Below are 26,072 nucleotides of genomic sequence, written 5' to 3' on the forward strand. Positions count from 1 at the left end.
TATATATATGTTCATTTCATAATAGTTATATAACATCATAAATATGCTGCTTTGTATTAAGTAATGCTTAGCTAACCCTTTAGCAACATTCCAATACATGTCAGTTCTTTATTTCTAAGGTCAAGTCTATTTTTCAGCTGGTCGATATTTCATTTTGGTCCAAAATTCTTGCCTCTTTCACATCCTCCACTGACTTTTCCCCTCTCCCACAGCCACGATCACAGGTAAAGGATCAAGTTGAGAGGGTTTATTGTTTTTCAATAGCTGCCCCCTGGCAGAGCACTGAAGGCCTTGGTCTTAAATGACCATGGAAGGTATTGATCTTTATAGGGCACTGTTTTTGTTGTTAAATAACCACCACAGGATATCTGCTAAAAGGTGCTGACATTTCTCTCAATCTCCCATTTCACATAAACTAGGCTGTATAAAGGCATAACGGTATGCTGCAGTTCAGGAGGAGCAAATAAGCACCATATGCTTCCCCGAAGGTTTGAAGTCGACGTACACAACAAGAAAACGTTGCAAGAGTTTGTGGCTTCTCTCCGCTGCTTTACTCACCAAACGTGGCGACGTGTTTGGTGAAACTTTGCTGCTTAGTGCTTCTATTTACTGCTCTTCTCGTTGTTTTGTTAGAAAATTGCTTACCCATTATCCTCTGATGTTGTTGGCACACACTTCCTCATAGCATCTGTGAATAAGAGTCCTTGCTCGGCTGATGCGAAGGCAGCCACCCCACTGTTCACGAAACCAAACCGAAGAGCCAATAAAAGAAATAACTGAAAATTCATGCTCTTGAATAACAACAGGTGAATCAGTGCCTCTCACAAACTCCATCGTTTCCTCCTTCTCTGTACCATCAACCTCTCTAACAGACCTAAAGCAGTGACTATAATGACCCTCAGCAACACATTGTCAGTAAACTGAGAACTTGAGTACAATTTATTGTCCCTGCGGCAAAACCCAGGCAGCCAACCATTCTCCCTATTACCCCTTAACTCTCTATTTCGAAATCTCCATTTTTTTYCCTATGTTTTTGGTTTCAGGCTGCACTGTGGCCTCTTAAGCTTTGGGTTAGTGTTGAATGTGTGTGGGAGTGCATGGGCGTGAAAGGAGAATACTTTTAGCAACTGAGATGCTCCTTAAAAAGGTTTACATTCACACTACCTCCCACTCTTTCTTATTCTCACATTCTCTCTTAGCAGCATAACCCTCATTACCCTTCTAATTGGATCATGTTATGCTCCTTTGAGTCAGCTGAACCAATATCTTGCAGTCTTGTCCTTCTTGATAGCACAGTTATATCTCTTCAGGCTGAAGAGTAAGTCGGTGATAGCATAGCATAGGAAATAAAACAGACTCTGGAGATGTGTATCTAAATACAGTCTTCGTACCGTTTTCTCAGAGGAAGATAAACCTTAAAATACGTTTTTTTATTTTTTTTATTTCTGAAATAGAGATTTCGCAATTCACTTGAAGAAAAAAGCAACCACTGGTCTTTTCAGATAAAAATGTAATGGTGGGCCTGACCTAAAGCCATCGTGGGCCATGAGATGGAGGCAATAACTCACCTATGATAGATATCTATCTATCTATAGATAGATAGATAGATAGATAGATAGATAGATAGATAGATAGATAGATAGATAGATAGATAGATAGATAGATAGATAGATAGATAGATAGATAGANAGATAGATAGATAGATAGATAGATAGATAGATAGATAGATAGATAGATAGATAGATAGATAGATAGATAGATAGATAGATAGATAGATAGATAGAAAAAAACATAAACTGCTTTGTACCTAAGTTTTTGCCTTAAATCACTAGTTTCAAGCCTCTTATACATTAATATGTTCTTTAAAATATATATTTCTGTTCAGGGTTTGAATTCTGACTATTTGCATGTGTTTGTAGCATTTATTAAATCTTCAAACTTTCATAAGGCACTTTTAAACAGGACAGGCTACTGGGTATAATTAGAATATATACTTATTAGTAATATTTTAGACTGGATATTTAGTCACTTTGTTTCTTAAAGGTTCAAATATTTTGTTGGAATTTGATGTGAATTTTTTTCCGGGGCACAGAGGAATTGGATAATTTCTTAACAATCTGACAGTTTGGGGAGCTTTTCTCCTCTTTAAATCATTTTCAGAGTAGAGTACCAGATGATTGCTCATTATTGAATCATGTTACAGTTGGTATGAATCTTCCTGGTACTTAACCTCATTGTTCCTGGACCAAAAGGTGAGAGGAATGTCTATAGAAAGGAGCCTTGTGCTCTCTGCCCCCAATTCAGTTCTCGCTCTTTCATTGTTCCTTTGCTACCCTGTCCACACCCACACACACACGCGCACACACACGCCAGTACATACTGCTTGTGTGCACACATATGGGCAAACACATTCACAGCTCTCTATCCCTGTCACAAACAAACACAAACACATCAAGAGCGCAGCTCTTTCTCCCCACAAACTCGCTCGCACAAACACCCGAACTCGCTGGATGTCTATGGCAGAAACCAAACACGGGCCCATGAAAAATGCATGTCCCTTTGCGTGTTTCATAAGAAATACTCATCGGGATTCCATTCCTATCCCAGCTGAAATACCACACAAGAATATCAATTACACAGGCAATTTGTGGGGCAGGTCGGAGCTGGAACGGTGCTCATCAGGAATACGGTATCCACAGTATCGTCTCAACGAGAGGGTCACCATCTCCTGCAGCCTTAGAAATGACATTGCTAGATTACGACGTGCACGTGGGCTTTAATGGAATAGAAATTGTGTGGAGCAGAGTTGTAAACCATCAAGGCAAAGGAACAGTGAACAATATTTAGTTTGAGTTTAAATTAAAACAAATATAATTACTGTTGTGTAATTCTATTTTTTGGTATTCTTTCCTGTAGCTACAAAAATTCATCTTCTGTGTTTTCGTTTTTTTTTTTTTTTTTAAATACCACACTGACCTGTTAACATTTTAGTTTTTGAACCTGAGCCTCGGGTTTTGAATGTTTTCACTCCTGCTCCGATCAATTCTGATCCATCTTTTATTAGTTTGCTGAGTGGTTACATATGTTCTTTTCAGGTAGCTGAAGGAACAGTTCATAGTTCCTCACCACTTTCTTCATCAAAGACGTTTAAACATGGCCATGCAAACTTGGTAATAACTCCTTTTGTAAAAAAAAAAATATAAATAACACAAACAATATATATATATCCTAATATCCCATTAGGATCAACATTACCTCCGTGACAATAGAGTAATGGATTCCATTTTCATTAAAATCTAATTTTTTCTTTATCTGATTTCAAAAATATTTTTTTTATTTAATGTTAATCCCTATAAGCTTAACTCAAAAGTTTACCAACATTGTGTTTATTAAAATAAAGAGCATTTGCAAAAGTTGCATTTAGGTCAGACTTAGCAGTTTCAGCAGCACTAACATAAAGCATAGGAAATTATTTTAACACTTGATGTAATTATTGTGTTAAAAAGTGCTAACGGTCCCTGTGGGACAGAGATTACAGAGATTAGATTATCTTGATCTATGTTTCTTGTATCTGTCCTTATCAAATAAACATTATAAACAATTCACTTACTTTTGTTTTTATTGTGTTTTCGTTCAGGAGAATCCTTACATGTGCAACAATGAATGCGATGCTGCTACTGAGGAGCTGGCTCATCCTCCTGAGTTAATGTTTGACTTTGAAGGTCGAAATCCCACAACGTTCTGGCAATCGACATCATGGAAGAAATACCCAAAGCCTCTGCAAGTCAACATTACGCTGTCCTGGAACAAGACAATCGAGCTAACTGATGACATCGTTATCACCTTTGAGTCAGGCCGGCCGGAGCAGATGGCCCTGGAGAAGTCACTCGACTACGGTCGCACCTGGACCCCTTACCAGTTCTACGCCACTGATTGCCTGGATGCTTTCACCATGGAGCCCAAGACAGTGAACGACCTGTCCCAGCGCACCCTGCTGGACATAATTTGTACTGAGGAATACTCTCGAGGCTACGTGTGGAAGAACGACAAGACCGTACGTTTTGAGATAAAGGACCGCTTCGCTCTATTTGCTGGACCTCGGCTACACAACATGGCTTCACTATACGGTCAGCTGGATACCACTAAGAACCTGAGAGATTTCTTCACAATCACAGATCTGAGGATTAGACTACTAAAGCCAGCTACTGGAGCCACCATGGTGGATGAGAACAATTTATCCAGATACTTCTACGCAATATCTGACATCAAGGTACAGGGCAGGTAAGATCCACTAAGAAGTCTTTGAGACTTGCACTTAGTTGCTATTTTGTTTATTTCAAATAAATAGCTTCATAAAAATAAAAAAATCTGTGAATGCTACTGGAAAAGATGAATAATTCAAGACTTTTTGGGGGCAAATCACAACTTCAGAAACACTTGCGTCAGAAGTGACCTGGATATTAGGTGTAGTACTACTGACTGTTAAAACGCCAATGCTCTTTGTGCTTGTACTAAATTAAATTTTAAATTACTGACTAGCACCCCATTCTTGCTTGCAACATTACGCTTTTTATTAACAAATATCACACTTAACACCCAGTAAGTGAACTAAACTGAGATCAAATCCAGTGCATATGTTAGTTTCCGGATCTTGCGGTGTCGCTGAGCGTCATATATTCATTAGTGAATCATCAGTATGACTCTGTTATTTTCAGAAAGTAGAAACATTGTCCCGTGATGCATGGAAATGCCTCACACGTTGGCCATAAAGCTTCCACAGCTGCTCTCCTATGGGATCTGTGCTGCTTGCTGCCTTCAGTTTATACAGAAAGTAACTGGGTTGGTAATGACCCATCAGATGGGCCTCTAGGTAAATTAGGGTTGTTACTCCCTAATTGGAATTCAGTGTACTTCAATGGTAGAGTAAAACCATTAGCAGGTTGGCTAATTGGTTAGAGATTAATCTTGTAATTAGGAATATTTGCAGCTGATTAAATGCTAATTATCCGGGACACATCAGTGAAATGTGACGATGTTAAAGCTGCCAGACTTGGCTCCAAATTTACCCTTGCCCTGTTCAGTAAAGAGGGGATTTATGATTTAATCAATGATGTTCCTGCTCTTAAATAATACATTTTTATCTGACTAAATCACGGGGTGAAAATGAGCTGCCATGCTGTGCAACAAACAATCTGACAAGGTCTCGCGGCATTTGATGTGTTTGATCTAATGTCTGGAGAGGTTTTGCATAACAGTACAGTGTAATTTTTTTTCCTCCGTGAGCGATTCATGTTCTTGCAGTCACACACCATCTTCCAGTATTGATACTTACACTTTAAACATGAATTGATGAACTCTAAATTGAAAGGACGGCTAGCTGACGTGGAATAGCATCTCCCACCGTTATCTTATTTTGCCATTCATTAGGGTAGCAAAAGGTTGAGTGTAGGGAAAATAAGTTATTTTTGCGCAATTTTCCATCCTGCCCCAGGGCATCCAATTCAATTTTCAAGCAGAAGTTTGCAATGAGAAAGAAAGGGAAATAAACATATGATTTCTGTCCAGAAGTGGATCAGTTACTCACTTGAAAGAGCAGGATAGAGGCAGGTGGGCAGAGTCTGATTAGAGTTTCCAGCAGCCTCAGTAGCCTTCTGGCTACCACCGAATGTGAAAGGCTTATCACAGGATGGCCATCCTGTCTGAAAACTCCCAGAATATACCACAAAGGCTGATAAACTTTCCCTTGCAGACACAGCTGAATATTTACAGGTTCAGTTTTGCTGCAGACGGTTTTTAGCAATCGGGCGTTAGGGCTCTGACTGTTTGGGATGGGGTAAGTCATTAAGTTGAAAAAAGCAATGTAACTGCAAAAGGAAAATTTGGAAGTAGGCCATGAATTTTTTTCAGTGGAGATTTAGAGAATCTCAGTTGTAAAAATAAATAACTGGTTTGTTTGGATGTTGTTTTGGAACCAGATTTATTTATTTATTTTTTTAAAATAAAYTTTGAAGCAAAAGTGAGAAGCACCAGGGTAAACAGCTTTGCAACACTCACACTATTAGACTATCAGATTTGGTAGCTTTCCAACCACAAAACTTCAATAGATTTGTTGGAGCTTTTTTTTTTTTTTGACAAAGTAGTGCACAATTGTGTGTTGTTGCTGTTTTTTTTTCTTTTCTTTTTTTTTAAGATTCACCCATCAGGCTCCAGGGATTCTTATCTACACCAGCGAAAGGTGAAGCTGGTCAAAGTTGATTATACAACAGATAAAGCTAAATACAGACCAAGAAAAGTGCAACATGCATATGYATTCACTGAGTCAGTACTTCGCAGAGCTCTGCTTCACAGCCTGTTGAGTTGCCAGTTTTTGTGGGATATGTCCATATCAGTTTTACACATCTAGAGACTMAATGTTATTTAAAAATCATTTCAAGCTCAGTCCATAAATAGGTATGTATTTACTTTGTTTATGCCATTTTGACTCATTAAACTTTGATCAAAGGCATTTCATTCTGGCTCCATCTTTGCTGTGTTAGTGGAATTGTTGTTTAAACTTTTTTTGTTGTTGTTTTTCCCTTCACATGTAGTATGGTGCATGAATTTTGGCCGACAAGAGCAGCCTCTTCTACACATCTGGTGTGCRCTCTCTCCGTGGTTTCTGGCAAAAAAACAGCCACAATGTCATCAGTCCTCAATCAAGTTCCTTTTCTGTGCCTCCTCTGACGCTGAATAGCCAAATTTTGGTAGTTCTACAACTGTGTCAAATTCTTGACACAGTTGTGTCAAGAATTTGACACAACTGTCAAATTTTCAGATGATGAAGTAATGTTCTGTGAGATGATTAAAGCTCCCTGTGCCGTTTGTTTTATAGCCTAAATATACTTTAAACTTTTCCACAACTTTATCCCTGAACTGTCTGCTTTGGTCCCGGGTCTTCATTTTGTTTGTTCTTTAACAATCCTGTGAGGCATTCAGAGAACAGTTGGATTTAAACTGAGATATGCTGAGATTAAATTACAAACAGTTGGATCCTATTTGTTTTAGAGACTTCCTGAAGACATTTGGTTGCAATGGATTTTATTCAAGGGTATCAAAGTAAACTCCATGGCTTGGAATTTCAGATTTCTATTTCTAGTAGTAAAATTATGGGGGAAAAAAAAAAAATAACACCTTAATTTTTTTGTTTTTTACAATTAGAAACTAAGTCTGTCATTCATTTCATTCAGGTCACTACTCTTTGTTCTAAAAGGTCTCTAAGATTTGTTAGAGAACTTTAGTGAATGAATAGCATCATGGAGACTAAAACACAGCCAACATGTCATGGATATAGTTATTGGAGTTTAAGGCAAGGTTAGGTTACAAAACAACATSCATGTTTTTAGACGATGAGAGAGACCCCACAGATACTCACATSCAAACTCCACASAGAAGGGGATAAACCTCCTGGCTGCCAGGCAACTGTGCAGAAAAGGGCATCATGCGGGCCTTTGGTTTTAAGGCAAAGCAAATGACTCTCTGTTAGATGGATAATTAAAAACTGTGTCGACAAGGTTTATAAAGTAACACTGCATCCTCACAGCTTTATCCGAGCAGTCACATGCTTTTCTATCAACATGGAGCTTTGGTTAACACGTTCAGAGCCATGCAGTGCAGCTGTTCCCTCTTGTCATTTTCCACTATCTGAAAGACACAAAAGTAAAACTAGGTGGTTTTAAGATTAAATTAGATTTCGTGTTTCTGCCTAACAATGACATACTTCAAATTACCTATGTATATTGTAATTCTTTTTTTTTWWAAAAGCCWMTATTCAAAAATTGCACAAAGCAACTAACCAAATGAAATTGCCCTTTTCATCTGTATTGTCTTCTTTTAATGAGTGTAGAGCTCTGGGGTATGTAACCATAGTCTAAAGCGCTTAGTAATACGGTTCTGTATTTCTTCAATATTTTTAGATTTATTGTAGCAGAGGTGACACATYTKTGAAGCTGCCACTGTGTTTTTAAAAGTTTTGTCATATTAACCTGAAATCTASACTCATTTTCACCTTTCAATCAAAATGGCGTTTGATCCCGGTACAGGTCTTATGAATTCAATAAGGTCTGTTAGCTTTCAGGCCTTCCAGGCTTTAAGAACAGAGGGTATTTAGAAGAACGAGTTWAAAAAAATACACATTTGTCCCTTAGATTGAGTGAAAAACAGCTTTTCTACAAGCTGCTCAGACTATATTATTCTTTACTTGTGTCATTTCATATCACGTAAACACCCGAAGAAGTTACCCTTAATGATTGATATAAGACAAAAAAATGTCAAATTATTAAGATAAGGTTTTGTCACCATCACAAACTGCTTATCTTGTTCAGACAAGTTGCTACAATGTATGAATTGCAGTCACGCTCATGCAATCAGTGTGTTTAATATGTCATTTGATGCGGTCCCTGTWATGAAGAAAATTTGGCTTAATTATGAGTTGATATTATAGCAATGTTCAAAAGTTTGATTTTTTTATTGGTGCTGTTCAATACAAACTTTTTAATGTTGAGGTAAAAGATGCATTTAGAAAACAGCCAGTGACTGGAATTAGCTTATTTGCAACACGTTCAGCCCCTGACTGATAGCTCAGGTAAAACTCAAAGATGCCGTTTTTCTTTTTAAAACGGTTAACACATGATATCCAAGCACTACATCATGACTTTTTAGTGTCATGATAGAAAGAAAACTCAAGACCAGCACTTAAATGCTGCAGAGAAGCGTTTGTGGCCTGCAAACCAGGTAAATACAATCAACATAATGAAGAGCATCTGGGGGAGAATCTAAGCAGGGACTGAGGGAAGGCTGAATAATGGGCACAGGAGAAAATGWATCAAACACACGTGATCTGCCAGAAGCTAAGAACTAACACTAACACAAGAAACTAAACCGAAATGCAGGGAACAGAATAAACTAATATGGAGAAACGCTAACAAGACTAAAACACGTAACTACAAACACAAGAGAGAACAAAATCACAACTGGTGGATCATGACGGTCAGAGCAGGGATCAAAATGTTRGAAGTGATTTACAAAAAATCAATTTGATACAGCATGATATGAGCAATGTCTGCAGTTCATTAAGGAAGCCAGAAAAAGACAGAAAGACTTTCAAACAGGCTGAAGGACTCGGTGCAAAGTTGTTCTCTCAACCTTACAAGCTTTCAACTTCTGACTGCTATAAAACAATGTATTTTGATGTTATCCCTTTGTGTAAATGCTTATTATTTTAGGGGTCATATTACCAAGAAAATTCACACATAGACAGCTGTTTTAATAATGTTAGCCTTTTTGAATCATTAATATAATAATAATAAATTGTCAAATGTGTGAACTACATAACCATTTTGTCTTTGATTTAAAATGKGCTTTTAATACAAATAWTTAATGACAACTGCGGTGTAAGAAAGCTGGACATTTATTTTTCAGTGGGTTTTTCATTGTATAGTTGGAGACTGGCTAAAATTGGCTGAAATCGGTATTGGCTGCACAAACATAAGAAATTAGCCACAGAGCTGAAGCAGTTCAGAATTTTAAAATAATCTCCAATTATACWGTAAAGCAACATGAGAAAATATCTCCCTCTGTTTAGAAAACGGCACTCGGATCTATAATTTCCCATGCTCTCACAAATCACCCTGTACAATTTGGCTGCAAATGTTTCATAYATTTTCAAATGTATATTTTATGACAAAAAGAGAGCAAAAGAATASAGTTGGGATAATCCTTTTTTTTGTCGTTGTTTTTTTGATGTCGTGTAGGAAGCCGGTGTGTGTTGGGGCTTCTCTGCGCTATTGATTTCTGGTGTTATTTCACATCAACAGAAAACCAAAAACCTTGAACCATGCAGTCTGTCACGGCGCTCACATCCCCCCTTCATTGTTCCTCAATTATTGATCAGATGTCGGCTTGTTAATTAAGACATGACCGCTGCCGGGTAGTGGTGCGGTCAGTGCTGCACATCTGCAGGGCTGCAGCAGGGCCTGGGAATAAGAGGCAGTTAATCTATAAGTGCTAATGTGCTATTTATCTCGCTCCACCCCAATGTCATTTTTCTCCTTTTTTTTYCCTTTACAAATCTGTCTGTCCTTTTTTTGTCTCCTCATATTTTGTCTTTTAGGTGGTATGTAGGTGTTGTGTAAAAATACATCAAAGGAGCAAATGTAAAGAGCATTTAGAAATACTCTTAATATGATTATTATAACTAACGCAAAAAGGAGAGTAACATTATAAATGCAATTCAAGTATATATTGCTTTTGCAATAAGGTATAAAACATAATTAAATGCACATTTTTAAGCATATGTTCAGTATGTAAATTTGTACTGATTATTGGCACTTAATACTAATTAATTATATGTGTTAAATATGATTAAATGCATATACAATTGTACATTTTGTGTCAAAACCATTGTCTTGATTAAGAACTAATTTAGAAGTTTAACAGAAAGGTTAATTTATCTGAAGGAGAAGTTAAGCAATTGGTTATTAGGTACCAAGCTCCTTAAACATGAACATGAATTGGCAACATTAAACTTTTGGAAGGACAAAGTATTTTCCAATTTTGTTTTATATGGTTTACATAACATTAGGATGCTTAAACCTTAAGTGGAAATATGTATGGTGCTCTCCTTGTGATAACCATGAATAAGAGATATAAAGTCACTGAGCAACTGTTTTTACTGCTAGGTGATATTATCTAATACGACCAACATTATAACACCTAAATCTTACCAAATTTAGAAGTAGCAATCATGCAACAGAGCTGTAAAGTTAGGAAGTTAGAAAGTTTTATTATATGGCCATTTATTTATCATTAAAACTAAATATACATTTTAAAATGTTTTAAATTGTTACTGTGTTATGTCTAATAAATTGCAATAGTAAAGGTCATTATGTTACTTTATTATTTTTTGTAACCAATCTTACACTTTTTACCATCTTTCTACAAAGCTGCAATAGAAAGTACTAGAAAAACTAAATATATAAATGCAGTTTTTTATACTATAAAAACGACTGAGTATCTAATGTCAACATAACTCCRGGCTTGAATATATTTAAGGCTGTTTTTTTTTTTATTCCCTGCTGACTTGTTACAATCAGATGTTTAAGAGGAGTTAAACCTAAAGACCAAAAACATTATTCTATTTCCCTCTTTGGAATACATGGCAAACTTTAAATATTTTTTAAAAAATGGTTTAAGATAGAGTTTGAAACATTTTACTTGTGTTTTTGTGCTTCCAAAGTTTGCCTCAGGCCACAAAATTTGCATTTCCCACTGCGACGGCTTCCCCAATATCCTAATAGGACTACATTACAGATTTCAGCTCAATGTTGCACTTTAAAGAAAACCTCAATTTCTTCATAGCTTCTCCAGAGAATTTACACGATGTCCTTAACACCTCGATGCTGAGGATATTTACATATTCACAGGATCCACTCTGGGATTTCAGAAAACTATAAGGACAGTCTTCACATCTCCTGTATAATGTCCTCCAGCGTTTCTTTCCCCTGTTTTAACTTCTGACATTTATATAACCTTCAACCTGGATGCGTTWCCCTCCATCCTGTCTTTACAGGTCTTCCTTATTCTTCCTCTCAAGCTTGTTAGTTTATAAWGCAAGACAGAATGCAGCAAGAGGACAGCAATCAATATTCCTCCTGAGTTTTTGTAAAGGATGTTGTTTAGAACCGTGATGGAAATTTTGTTCATTCTTAGCCGAGTTTCATTCCCACACCAAAGCCTTTGACACTTTGAGAAGAATTGGGGTTTAACCTTGCTTTGCAAAGTAATGCAAMAAGTTGGATTATACGGTTTTTGAAACAATGATGTGTCTCTATAACATCCAGCCACTCAGTGTGTCTGAGTTGTTCACATGGCCTTCACATGAATGTCTTCTCGCGGTCTGGAAGGACAGAGTAGGTCACTCAGTCTGAGCCAAGCAAAAAATGATTTCCTTTCTGGATGACAAAAATTATAAACAACAGAGTAAGATTTKCTAGAAAAATACAAAATGATTCAGTTCAGTTTGTATCCTTAAAAATGAAAATGTAGATGAGAAAGTATTTTTCAACATTTATTTTTAGTATCTTACTGGTGGTATTTTTAAATAATTGATCATTTGGATTGCAAAAGGTTTCTACTTTTGATTTCTTATAAATATTCAATGTGTATTCAGAATTTGATTACAAAATGGACTCTTTGCTTTATTAAAAAAAATACTTATAGGAATAAGTATATTAAATAATGTGTTTTTTGTTGTTTTTTGTTGTTTTTTTTTACCAGAAAATCGGTGGGCAAGCTAAGAAAACACATTTAAATGCTTGGTAAAACTTGGATTTGACTTGGAAAATATGCCAATATTCTTCTGTTTTTTTTTTCATTGGATTGCTTCTGATGAAAGTCATTTCTTATATGTTATGCATCTTTTTTTTCAGAACTTCATATATGGAGTGTTATGGCAGCTTATTWTGCAAAATATGAGCTATGTCTTAGATTTAGTGTTTGGATTCTCACTCCTCCATTTGGCTCAAACACTGTAGGAAAAAATAAATTAGATTTCTTAACCATGGCCAAGAATGTATGGGATGGCTCCCATGGTTTAAACTCTTGAGCAGAAATACCAAGTGATCACAAAATAGACACAAATGTTTGAGACAAAAATGTATGATTTGACAGAAAAAGAAAATATATGTATGGTTGCTAAAATAGTTGATCAGGTACATTTTTTGTCATATTGTCATAACACCATTAAATGCGCTATTACAACCTATTAGTTAAATATTAATTAGCTGGTCTACTGACTCAGCTAGGTAGTTACTTAAAATATGCAGCTCAGCTCGTCACCTCCTTAAAAATCTCGTCAGCTTCATGGAATAAATAGGAGTTGCTCCTTTCTTTGCCACATTATGAATACCCATAATTTTTTGTTTTTTTGTTGCAGAAATATTTATATATTAAATAGCCAAATKAGTTTTTTTTAAAGCATTGGGAAAAAGCTTTAGCCTGCTTTCAGCCAGCTCACCACTTTGCAGAAGAAGAGGATTTCTTTCATAGGAAATTATATGCAAACTGTGCAGAGAGCAGGTTTTAGGTGGGTTTAAATTGTTTAGGCGAATAGTATGTTCACTATCACTAAAAAATTAGTTTTAATATTTTAGAACAAAACAAAATGTAAAACCAGATATTTAAACRTCCAGGTTCGATACAGTTTTGTGACGTTAGTGTTTATTAATTTATTAGCTGCGTGATCGAAATCTGATGACAAAAACCTTTAAAACAAAGTGAGCTCAGACTTAAATCTGAAATAACGAATATGAGACGTAGCACAGGTTTCACTCTTCTTTCCTCTGTCAGACTTGCCCTTTATATCGCTGCAGAAGGAAAACACAAACTGTACACACACACACACACACACACACACACACACACACACACACACACACCACTTTTTGGCWCGTATTCAGGTTCTCACATGCAGCACGCACACACGCAATCCTCTAAGCTCATGCCCTCTGAACCATGACAGCTGTAGCCAGCTTGATTGACAGAGTTTCAAAGTCAGGTTCAAGTGCAGGTTCACATGACTCCAGTGTTGCTTTGCTTTCCACCGTAGGTTTTCTCTGCAGCTCCTCCGTCATCTGATCACTTGTCTTCCACCAGATGTCTGTCACATGCTGTGATGTTTTCTGCCAGTCATCTCCCAGTCTCCAGTGTTTAATTAGTGCTCATTAAGGGAYGGGCTGTCTTTGTAAATAATATATGGGTGCCAGAGAAAGTACATCAACATAAGCTGTCTCTGAAGAGGAAGCAGCCATGGATTGTAAAATCATCAAGTTGCTCGTTGGCTGCAGTTGCTCTGTGATCAAGGTTTTCTCGAAGTGAAGCAGACAAGCTTGTTGGGGCTTGTTAACGGTTAGTGCTGTATGTCCTTCCATGAGTTGATGAGGGTGTTTACTCTCTAATGAAGTGACAAACTTATTCCCATCATGCTCCAAAATTGAAATACTTTCCACCCGGCTCATATTTTCAATCTTGCTGCTGAAGAATCTGTAGTAGGAGGGGCCGCATTCAGAAAACCTCAGAGTTTCATCTTAACACACTATTTCTTTTTCTTGCTGATTTCTCCAGGGCTCCCTTCTCTTCTCAGCTGTCTACATCACCTCACAAATAATACAACCCTCCACTGCGATCGCTGGGGAGGGATTAGGGTCTTAGACATTGGAATACTGTACGACTACATCAAGGCACTACTCAATAATAGCTCCTGTCATTGAAACAAATCATAGTCTTTCGAGGGCAGGGCCCGGAGCTATGCAAATTTGGGTTTCATTTTGCTGCGGTAGAAAATTGGAGCAGGGGGAATTAACTTGTGATCCATTCCTAATATTTCTGCAATAATTTGGCGAGCTCTGGCGGGGCTGCTTGATATGTCGATGGGGACTCAAACAATTTGTCTGATACTGCGTTACACCACCAAGGATGATAAAATTGGCCACAACACGGAGCGACAAAAACAAACCTAATCGGACTCTTCAATTTCACGGTAACAGACCTTGCTGTAATGAGGTGACTCTCGCTTCTCGTCTSAACACCATCCGCAGTGTTAAAGTAGGCAATGTAAAGAGGAGYTGTCAAGCCTTTTTGTGAAAGTTGGGTTTTATTTCTTTTCTTAATATATACCTTTGATGATGGAAAGTATCAAACAGGCGCCAAAACCGACAAAAACAAACTGTGGTTTACGTAGACTAATACAAAGGAGAGCGTAACTGTGAACTGGAAGGAAACAAACACAAAGATTTTATTTTAATGTGAGATGCTTGTTTATTCAGCCTTCTGCTGCACCACCATATTTTACCTTGGACATGATATTTTAGGAGTTTTTTTTAGCGTAATATGACATGTTTGTAGTTTCCTATAGGACACCAGATGGAAGAACTTCTTTCTTTCTGGTTTCTTCTTGCCAACTTTCCTGAGGCTAGGATTGTGGCACGTTCAGTTAACGGTTCTTCCACCTGAGCGGTTRATCTCTACAGCTCCTCTCGAGTTACCATGGGCCATTTGGTCATCTCTTGGAAGGTTTGGCTGATGTAATGCTCTTCATATAATTGGCTGATGGATTGAACACTTCTCTAATAAATCTTAATGGTCCGTGGGATATTGTTTAGTAACCTGACTACTAGAACCTCTCCAGAGTTCAATCCCTGATGTGCCTGCTGTATTTCAGGATGTTTGATTAATAAACCTCTAATGTTTTCATAGGGATGTGGTATTTATACAGAGATCAAATTCACACAGTCTTTTTGAGATATTTGGAATGTATTTGGGGTACTAGAGTAAAGAGAGATAAAGGTAAATTAGGTAAATCATGTCTACTGATTAAACTTTAAAAATGTAATTTTTGTAACCATACAGCAAATTCAAATAATATMAATTTTTAACCAGCAAACTTTGGAGTGGTTTGGCAGCGAGAATCAGAAATCGTCTCTGTTGATGTTGGGATGCTGATGGTCCTCCTTGGGTCCAGAATAAAGCAAGCGGGACCGGAACAGAAAGGGGGACGTTTGGGAGACACGCTTTTCAAAAGATTCAAAGATATGCAAATTCTCTGTTTAATTCTCAAAGAAAATGAAGCGAAMCTAAAGGTTTGTTGGTGAGTCACCATCAAGTCATCACCATCAGTAAAATTTAGAAATGTTACTGTGCAATCTATATTAAAAAAATGGGGTAAAATTGCAACATTGCCCACAGTTTGCTCTTGTCTAAGTGATTCTAATTATTAAACAAATCTWAACCAAGTTCTTTAGTCTCTGTTGATSTGATGAGAAAAACTGTTGGTCATCATTAACATTCCATCACCTGTGAGTCGTGGTTTCCACGGTGGGGCTTTGTGTCTGATGCTAGTGATGGGAGTCGTATCGAACACAGTCTTAACCTGAACACAGGATTTGTTCCATTCAACGAACCATTTAAGTTATCCGTGTTTGAAACTGTTTGTTTTTGTAAGAGGAAGCCATTTTATCCCTAATATGGTTTTATATAAGCTTAGAGAGTCATGTACAGTAATTTATGTTCTTAATGAAAAAATGGTTTGTATATATACATTTCGTTGGACAATGACTCTCAGTGCATTTTGCTGGAGTCATGAAGCCATAGAAATGATGGGATAGATGATCATGTCATCTATCCCTTTTTAGATTGCTTTTGTCCTGAATTTCTTCAGATAAGGGCAGTGTGTGGTGACTTTAGACATTTTTTAGCCTACTTCATGTTGTCTGACAGATACTATTGAGTTGATTCCTTAACTGGTTAGTCAGTACCAGTGTGGTTAAATATGGYGGATTGCATTAATTCATGATTCAACAAATAAGGGTTTGCTATTGTTTTTTGTGGTTTTGTTTTGTTTTGGTAGGTTTTTGTCTTTTTTTGATGAGCTGCATCATGTGAATTAAAATAGAGAAAAAAAACATATTGTAAAGATTTAAGTATGTTTTCAGAGCACTTAATTATATCATCAAAACATTTAAACAACGATRTATACTAAAGATAAACTCTTGATAAACAGAGAAATGTTCTCTGAGATTTTGACTCAAAATTATACTGATGTTGCWAATGGGGGGGAAAAATGCAGAAGCAAGCCAGCTTAAACTTTCAGTAGATGTTCAAGAGCACCTTGTAATTCTGAAACTGATTTGTGCTACAGTGCTTTTGCTTTCTTTTTGAGACAAAAGCATCGCTCCGTTACCCAAGGAGCTGCCAAGTTACTCTTGTTTGCCCAAAGTAACGCACTGACACTCTAAAACTTGCAGCAAGGTTAAAGTTGTGCTCACCAGCCTTGATCTCTTCATATCTTTCAAAGCAATCACTGCTTAGCATATCTGAGCCTCTGCGAAGTGTCTGGTTGAGAAAAGTTTCAGGAAAACTCAGTATGTATTTATTCAGCATGGAGGCACATTACAAGCTCTGACCATGGGTGACTTGTTCGAGGGAGCAGGTGAGATACGGACCTGAGGGAAGCTGTTTCACTCATTCTTATCAGTCAGAGAGGCGGCCATGGGTTGAATCTCTAAAGAAGAAAAAAAATACTGTCAATGTCAAAATGGGCATATTAGTTTTTTTTTTTTTTAAAAAAGCAATTGTCTCCATAAATATTGTAACCTTGAGACAAAAAGTTTGAGACAGCACATTTMAGTTAATATAATTGTTTTATATAACTGCTACTCTTCCCTATTTGTCTTTATCCATAAATATTTTGTAAAAAAAAACAAAACAAAACAAAAAAGGCCCTCTGTCATCATGTGTGATTCATCTCTGAGGAAGGGTTAGGTAAATAAATCTTTCCACTGTCATGAAAAGAAGAATGAATTTACATAAAAAACATTTCTGAGGAAAATAGAGAAACCAAGTTAAATTCAGTATGTCTGTACGTAAATAAAATGCAACATTTCCTATGTCAACTTAATTGAAATGTGAAGATAGAAAGTTTAAATGGTCAAATAAAAACTGTGAATTGTTGCACTTTGACACTTTAGAGCTGTTTTGTAATTGCTATTCACAAATATTAACTAAATTATTACAAAGATCTTTCGATGCTTGTTTTTTGGACTTAACTGGACAGTGGGCGTTCTTATATAAATGTCACCCTCTGCTACCCCTTACTATTGAAGCAAGCATTCTTTTGGGGGGATTTGATCAGATAGATTAAAGGTTTAGAAAATCCAAACTGTGTTTAAATACACAGTGGGCCCCCAGTGTTTGATGGAATTAGGAACCACAGCCAATCAGCACCAAGGATGTTCAACTGGATTGTGACATTTTGAATTATCTAGTGATTTAAAAAAAATACGTTGGTCTTAAATGATCTACTTGTAATGTTGTTTGACTCTTAAGTGATGACCTTAGGCTAAATTTATAAGCACTATTGTGTCAAGAAAGGGTTTATTCAGTAATTCCTAAATGTTTCATTTGTAATAAATTAGCGGCATTGGTGTCCAATATAATTTAAGAAAACATATTTTTAAAATAATACCCATCTGTGTTTTCCGGGGAGCTCAGTGTACGTGTGACCTGGAGGTTAGCACAAAGAAAGTTTTCTTGAGCTGCTAGTTCTTTGGTCTATTTTTTTTGTAGCGTCTTAAATCAGGGAGTTTATGAATTATCACAAGGACGAAACATTGTGTTTGACACTGGGAGCCATTTAACACACTGCTAAGTAGCTAACAGCCAGCTGGTAGGTGGCAGAAGACGAAGGACACCTCTGCTGTCTTCTTCAAAATATTTTCACAAACTTGACACAAATGTCACCTCAGTTGTCTAAATGAATTTGTCCAGTTTTGAATTTGTAGCACAAAAACTTGCAGGATACCTGTTAGTATAAGAAAAACAAGTTGCATTGCGTCTTAATTTTTCCTAATAGGATTAAACAATATGATTACTTGGTTAAGCATCTCCTGTTTACTCCAAGGAGTTTTTAAAATTGAAATAGAAAGGAACTGTTTTTCTTTTGGGTCCTCATTCTACCTGCTCTGCCACGCACTTTGCCGCCGTTCACTCCAAACCAACCACCTGGCAGCCGCTCCTGGTGGATGCTAAATGAAAGAAAGGCTGTCGTATTCCGAGCTTTGTGCCAGTCCATTTAAGTATGCCTATTGGTCCCCCCGAAAAAACGATGGAAACCTGGATTTTCATCAGTCAAAGAAATCCCCCCGGATGCCCCGGACAGAGCATGAAAAGGGGAATGTTTCAGCTTTGGGGTATTGTGTTCGGATGATGTGCAGTGGTAATACACACTACCAAACACTTTTGTATTTAGGCCAAAACTGTACATCTTGACAGCAGCATCTTTCTCCGTATGTCCACAGCATCCCAGAGTGGCTTGTACCAAACTGTAAACGAGACGTCTCGTGACTTTCTTTTTTATCGTGACTTTCTTTGTTTTTATTTATTTATTTATATAACAATTATTTAACCAGGGGACTTATTAAGAACAAATTTACAATAACAGAAGTATCTTTCTGGTTGCTCATATTCCTTTGTAAAGTGCACAACTATGTTGTCCCAATCACGCTGTGGATTGCTATCACTCCACAAGAGTTATCACTTAGCTCAGCCCCGCAGTTTAATTTGCACAAGGGACTTTTTATCCATGAGGCAGCATCAGCAGGTAAATTAGTTGCACTAGATTTGATATTTTTCTGAAAATATTTAAAAACGACATATTATTATCCTCCCACTACTTAAATAAACTACTTTGTGACTTTGTGTTGTTTTGTCACTTAAAATCCCAACAGAGGGATTACATCTTTTTTTACAAGCCGTAAAAAAAAAAAAAATAGAAGATAAACTTTTTTTGAATAGCAAATGGCATTGATAGCAAAGGAAGAGGCGAGGGACGTCTCCCTTCTTGTGACCAATATCACCAGCCACACAAAAAAAAGTTCTCCGATTTCAATATGACAATGCCGGCGGCAAAAGCATTGCATTCCAGAGCTCCCCTGAGTCCACATCCTCTCCTCTATCAGCCCGCTCGCCGCGCCGGTTGGGCCTGATGAGCCAGATTTCGCTGGTTTTTAATTAAGTGGAAGGTCAAATCTCATCGCTCTTGACTTCGGGGAGCCGCTGCTGTCTGCATGGCAGAGGAGCTACACCCAGTCATTAATTTTATGGAGCGGGGACTTTAATTGATTAAAAAGTTAAGGACAATGGGGAACGTGGGGTAACAAGAGTATTTTGTTAGGGTAAGAATCCATGCTGCTTATGAATCTTATTCATTATGGCTCTTGATGTATGTTATTCATGACTTTAATGCTGTTCTTCTAAAACATATTATTATTATTTTTTTTATTACCAAGTATGATAAAATGAATTTGATCACTCCTCTCATGTTCAAACGTAAACGTCCATTTTATCTGTATATTAAGACCCTTTTACTCTAATACTTCTACATTTAATTTCAAGAACACCAGTGAACAAAAAACCACAAAGAACAGGAAGCAGACCAAACAGGTCAGGGTTTAGGTTGTAGGGAAATAAAAACCATATAATTTAATCAATTTGGCCGGTCAAAATTCAATTCAGAATCTTTGGTCAAACTGGCAGTTCTACTAAACTGACCATCGGTTTTCTATCCTTTCTCATTAAGCTAAGATGTTTTGTAAAGACATTTTGGCAAACCTTTCGATCTCTAGATGTCCACAKCTGGCAGAGTTGAAAGCTCTAGAATTACAAAAGGTTATTCTAGTAATTCTAGTATGTCCAAACCTGTGGACTGTGGGTCTTAATAAAAACTGTTTTTTTTTTTTGTATGTTTGTTTTTTTTCATAAAACGTGGATCGAATGTTTTCCATTTCTTTAGTCAACACCAGTGATAACTTTCCTTGAAAGCCCTTGCTGTTTGTAGCAAAGGTTACTGAATGGGTGTGGCCAAGTTTATTTTTGAAGTAAAATTCACTGGATGCATACGACTCTACTCACTATAACATTAAACGAAAGCAGAAAATAATTTCTATTAAAAGTAAACATACTCTGTTTTCCATTTCAGATGATCTAAATGTGTCATTGAAAATCTCATCGTAAAAAGTTTCACACCTTCGCCCTTTAGCATCTACTTTCTATTTCTGCACCGATGGGAAGTTGCTGAAATGTATCATCCAAGGTGGGATAAACCTCTGAGGTCGGCTTGAGTCATTTCCCTTTTTTTAGTTGATAGAAATAGTAAAGATAATCCAGAGATGAAACAGGGAATGCAATGGTCTTTTGGACAGTGGACATGACCCTTTGGAGTGTTTTCTTTGCTGCTTTGCAGCTGGCATTGCACACACAGACGCATTTGTAAATGAGAAGATTCTAGAGAACAAAGGAAGTATTGTTCAGCGGATCATACAAGAGAAAAGCCTATTGAACGGATGAAAAGATATCAACTCCCTGAAGCACCTCTGAGACTGCAGTGGAGCAATAGTTTTTGAAAATGAAAATAGAAATTGGAAAGTAGGATTTTTTTGTTGTTAAAAAAAAAGTATTTTGCTTGGGCCTTTAGTGAATTAATGTGTTGTACCATAGTGCCAATAACCAAAAGAGGCTTACAGATTTAAAAATATATAACACACTTTTTCTTAAGTGTCACTGATTTACATTCCATACAATAAATTACATACAACAATTTCAGCAGCTTTGAAACCTGTCTAAGACCCTAAAATATCCTAATATCACTTGCCATGTCTAGTTTAGACATAGAGCATTAGGTAGCTCATTCTAGAGAATGTTTCCGAAATTATTAAAATTTTAAAGTGATACCAACCTGTAGCCTGCTACCTCACTTCCTCACTGAGGAGTCTGTTTTTGCGGGGCTAATTTTCTGCTCAAAACAATTGAAAAGAGACGTAGCCTTTTTTGGAGTTCCTTCGTTTTGCTGTTATCTAGACCAAACCATGAATCATGCGTACAGCTCCGTTCCCTGTCCTCCATTAATAAAGATGGATCTAACAGTAAGGCCAGGAAGTCAATTAGAAAGCTATATTTCGGTCTGCTGCTGTCATTATTCTGTCTCATGTTCACTGCTGGCAAAAGAGAAAAAAAGGCTGACCGGTCTTAAACGGGAAGAGTCTTCCCTCGGAAGCACTTTGTAAAAACAAACATGGACTCGATGTGAAACCGTGAGCCGCCCGAGCCTCCTGGGAGGTCTACAGTGTCAGATCCACTTCATGCTCTCCTCCCAACTGATTCACTTTCCTCCCACCTCACAAGAAGCTGAGGTCACAAGTTGTAACCTTTTACCCAACCGGGAGTAACTGTAAACACAGAGAGCTATATTTGGAATACATATCTGGAATATGAACTGCAATCTTTCCTATTGCAACCAGCGCAGCCCTCCTCTGCCTCTGATGAAGCTTTTCCGTGGGAGTGAGCACAAGTCACAGTGGAATAAGGTTATATTTTGAGTACGTGTAATTTGCTCTCTGCTTATTCCTAAGGTTGAAGTCACTCTAAATGAAACCGCAGCTATCTGGTTTTTCCACCTAAGCCTGGAAGCATGGCTCTCCCTCACTCGGCCAAGACGTTGTAGAAAACTGTCAGGCCTTCTCTCTTCTCCTGGCAGGAGCGTCTGTCAGCTCTGCTGCGGTTCAGTCTAATAAACCAGCCTCGCCATCTGAGTTTCCAGGCTGAAGGCTGTCTTCATCGAACAATGCAACTTTAAAGATAAAGAACAAAGAGAATTCCCAGGATACACAGCTTTTTTTTTTTTTTTTTCTCCTATCATCTTTCTAACAAGCCGTGTTTTAAGCTCAATTAGTGAATCTAACAGAGCGTCTTTTATTTGGCTTTCACAGTGGCAAAAGTGACCTTATTTGCAATGCTGTTCTCTCCGCAGGGGCGCCCACAAATGAAGTCTTGTTTTCTGTTTTTAAGGAGAGTATAATGAAGCTTTGAGGAGGCATGATCCAAGTCAGATAGCCCGCCAGGATTTCAATTTACCCGTGTCAAAGAAATTCGAAAGGCACAAATAAAAATTGCCGTGAGGGCCGACTCTGTATATTCCCCACAGAACGTATTGATTCAGTGGATTCAGCTCAGTGCCTATTCAAGTCTTTGTCTTTCGTTGCTTTTTCCTTTGTCTCAGGTGCAAGTGCAACCTGCATGCCAACAGCTGCGTGTTTGACAAGGGGAAGCTGGGCTGTGAGTGTGAACACAACACAACAGGGCCCGACTGCAGCCGCTGCAAGAGGCACTACCATGGAAGGGCCTGGAGCGTGGGCTCCTACCTCCCCATACCCAAAGGAACTGCAAATATATGTAAGTAGAAAATATCTGTCTTCGGTAGGTCAAAAACTGCTTATGCAATTAATTTACTGGCTGAATACACATCATTCACAGTCTTTTTTTTTATTGCTGATACTAATATATGACAATGAAATTTCTAACCAATAAAGTGTCAAAAGTTTTCTGCAAAGCCATAACGCATGAGGGTCTCCAAGTCACATCTTACAAGGCAAACTCTGTAGACTATTTACCATTAAAACCAGACAGTTTTATGCTCTACATAAAAGGGCATTTTTTTCACAGTTTGTTTTTAAATCTGCTTGATAATCCTTCTTTGCTTTGTTTAAATTCAGACGTTTATATCCTCTAAGGTTACTATTCATTTAAACAGTTTAGCCCAGATGATCAGGGTCAGGGTATAATAAGCTTCTGCTACAGTACAGTAGTAGAGAAAATTAGTGGCACATTTGTGAATGTATGCTTCAATATGTGACTTACAGGAAAAATGAAAATAAATCAAATGAGATAAGATAATTAAGGACTCCCGGAAATCTAGACTATACTTTGACACAATTTCTAAAAAGAGCCGCTAAGTGATTTTATCCAAAGTGAAACGAGTCCTATCTGACATTTTCTGAAAAGCCACTCAGCGATAAATAAACTGCTTAATTAAAATAATGTTCTGTAGTTTTATTTTTAAAAATGTAGGTATGTGTGTCATTATTCTGTTATTTAGCGAGTCCAATTCATTTTAGTAATCCTACATGGACTAGAGCAAGAAAGGTTTTGTCAAAATTTGTGTCAGACTTTAATCCTTTGCTATCACATCATGTACAAGTGGAAGACCACAGAATCTAATTAAGTTACCCAGCAAAAAATAAAATTAATCATTTTATTTACATCTAAGTGTCCAGTGTCAGTTCTCAAAAGACAGTGTTAAATAAAATTTGAATGAAAACCTGTGAACAAGAAAACAAAATCTTTTTGAAAGGAGATTTTAAGATCAATGCTGATAAAAATTTTAACTATATGACCATAAAGTCAGAAAAATGTTTTTGGAAGACTTGAAGTGAGGCTTTAAAGCTACGGTAGGTAACTTTTAGAAAAAAGTATTTTTTACATATTTGTTAAAACTTCACTATGTCCTGACAACAGAATATCAAACAAATAATTTATTTTAAAAAAAAAATAAAAAAAAAGTGAAGTGCTTCAGGCTCCTCGCAGTGATCCTACTGCCGTTTGCAGAAATCGACCACTTCGGGTCAGAAACAACCAATCAGAGCCAGGAGGGTTTTTGTGCCGTCAATTGCTCCCAATCTCGTGCATCGACTACTCTAAACTTCCCTCTGGTCATTGTAGCCAAACAGCTTTATTGTTATTTACTCAAAAGGCATATGGCATGTCCACATTCAGTAAGTTCCGTATTTTCCGCACGATAAGGCGCACCTAAAAACCTTCAATTTCCTCAAAAGCCCACAGTGCGCCTTCTAATCCGGTGCGCCTTTTATATGGACCAATATTGAGCCACAACAGGTCTAGCAACTACAGTAAACAGCCGCCGACTTCATTGTCCCCTGTAGAAGAAGAAGCATGCGGTGCATGCTGGGATAGTTATCAGAATGCTGGTTTGTAATCTATTAATAAAGTTTGACTGACCTATCTACCTGCCGACCGTCTAGAATCAGGTCGTCTGCAGGTCATTTAGCACCACGTTCTCCACCAACATTCTGTGCGCGAACGGAGAAGGGTGACCATTGTCCGGCCACGCCCCGGCCCAGTAGCAGAAGGATCTCCTCACCGACCCGAGTCAGACTGTTTTGTTGATATTCATATTAGTGCAGCTCCATCTAGTGGATGCATAACGTAACTCCAGCCTCTACTGTAGCGTCTATTCTATGCGCCTTATAATGCGGTGCGCCTTATATATGAAAAAAGTTTGAAAATAGGCCATTCATGGAAGGTGCTCCTTATAATCCGGTGCACCTTATAGTGCGGAAAATACGGTAGGTGTTAATTTTTACTATTTTTTAGAGTTATCAATCGGTGTTACGTTAAGCCTCTGAAATAGCCAGGACTTTAATAAAAAAAAAAATTCACTGTATTTCAAAACCGAGTTTGTAACAGTAACTAAGCAACTTAAATAAGGTCTGCTGCTTCTCGTATAAAGAATTAAAGATTTAACAGATTAGTGTGTGGTTACCTTGAGTTTTGCTAGTTAATGTAGAAAAGCGAGTGCAATACCAAGTAGGTAACTACTGCTGGTTTCCTGGTAACGTTAAATATGATGGAGTACCATCCTCTTATGAAACTTGTCCAAAGTATGTGTGTCGCCTTTTTGGACTTTGCGTTACTGGTCAACAGTTTTCTTTAATCAATTGAATAGAAAGGTCTTGCAACCCAAGCCTGAGGTACAAGAGTTTGAAAGGTATCTACGAGGCAGAAGGTGCTCTTTTGCATTATCCCCATTATAATCTTGGACAGGAGTTGAGTCACATTTATCAAATCCCATGCCAGGGGGCAGGGAAGCTCATTGCCTCAATAAATCTAACACAGCTATGTAGGGTTGCTGCAGTAGATGGCCAGGCGTGGCCAGATGGTGGAAGATCCAGCCCTCTAGTCCCAGATTTGGCCCTTTTTTCCCCTCAGCCTTGCAGTCTGCAAATCTCACAGCAGCAGTCCTCCAGGATTTATCGCAGGTTTTTCAGTTGCTCATTTTGACCGTCTGACTTGAATTCTGATTAGGTTTGAAGGGGAAATGATATTACTATCGATCCCCTACTGCAACGCTGCTCTTATTGTTTTTAATTTGATGTTGATTAATTGGATAATTATCTAGTGATTTGTATGGATATATGCTCCATGAATCATTTGCATGTTTGTGCACAGACCTTTGAGTGTGCTCGCATCTAGACTGTGTGCGGGAGTCTGTTTACGAGAAACGCTGAACTCCAAGGAGATATTGCTGGATTTACCCCTGTACCTCCTCTGTCTTATTTGCCTCCCTGCAATGTGGAGCTTGCTGTCAGATTGACAGGCCATTATTAAAAAAAAAAAAAAAAAAGAAAAAAATCCACCACCAGGACGCATCTGCCCTGAACTGATGAAACCGAGGTCTAGCCATATCAAAAGCAATATTAGCGCTTGTTTGGCTGTGGCATAAAATGCAATAATATTGTACATGGAGGTGACGCAACAATATTGGTCCCCCAGGTGTTGAATGAGGACATTTTGTCTTGAATTATTCTTATTTCTCTTGAGAACAGATTCAGACACTTAACATGCCTTCATCT

General features: G+C 37.6%; 1 protein-coding gene across 7 annotated transcripts in view; it reads left to right on the forward strand.

The window, feature by feature from the left end:
• LOC103479750 (netrin-G1-like) overlaps window positions 1-26,072 on the forward strand; it is an 87,549-nt gene that overhangs the window by 46,290 nt on the left and 15,187 nt on the right. For all 7 annotated transcript variants that reach the window (XM_017310192.1, XM_017310191.1, XM_008434376.2 and 4 more), the window contains 2 exons: window positions 3,638-4,281; window positions 22,643-22,815. In XM_017310192.1, the coding sequence (XP_017165681.1) occupies window positions 3,638-4,281; window positions 22,643-22,815 (817 nt within the window). The remainder of the gene's footprint in view (window positions 1-3,637; window positions 4,282-22,642; window positions 22,816-26,072) is intronic.

This window comes from Poecilia reticulata, linkage group LG17 (genome assembly GCF_000633615.1).
Source record: "Poecilia reticulata strain Guanapo linkage group LG17, Guppy_female_1.0+MT, whole genome shotgun sequence".
Classification (NCBI taxonomy): Eukaryota; Metazoa; Chordata; class Actinopteri; order Cyprinodontiformes; family Poeciliidae; genus Poecilia; species Poecilia reticulata.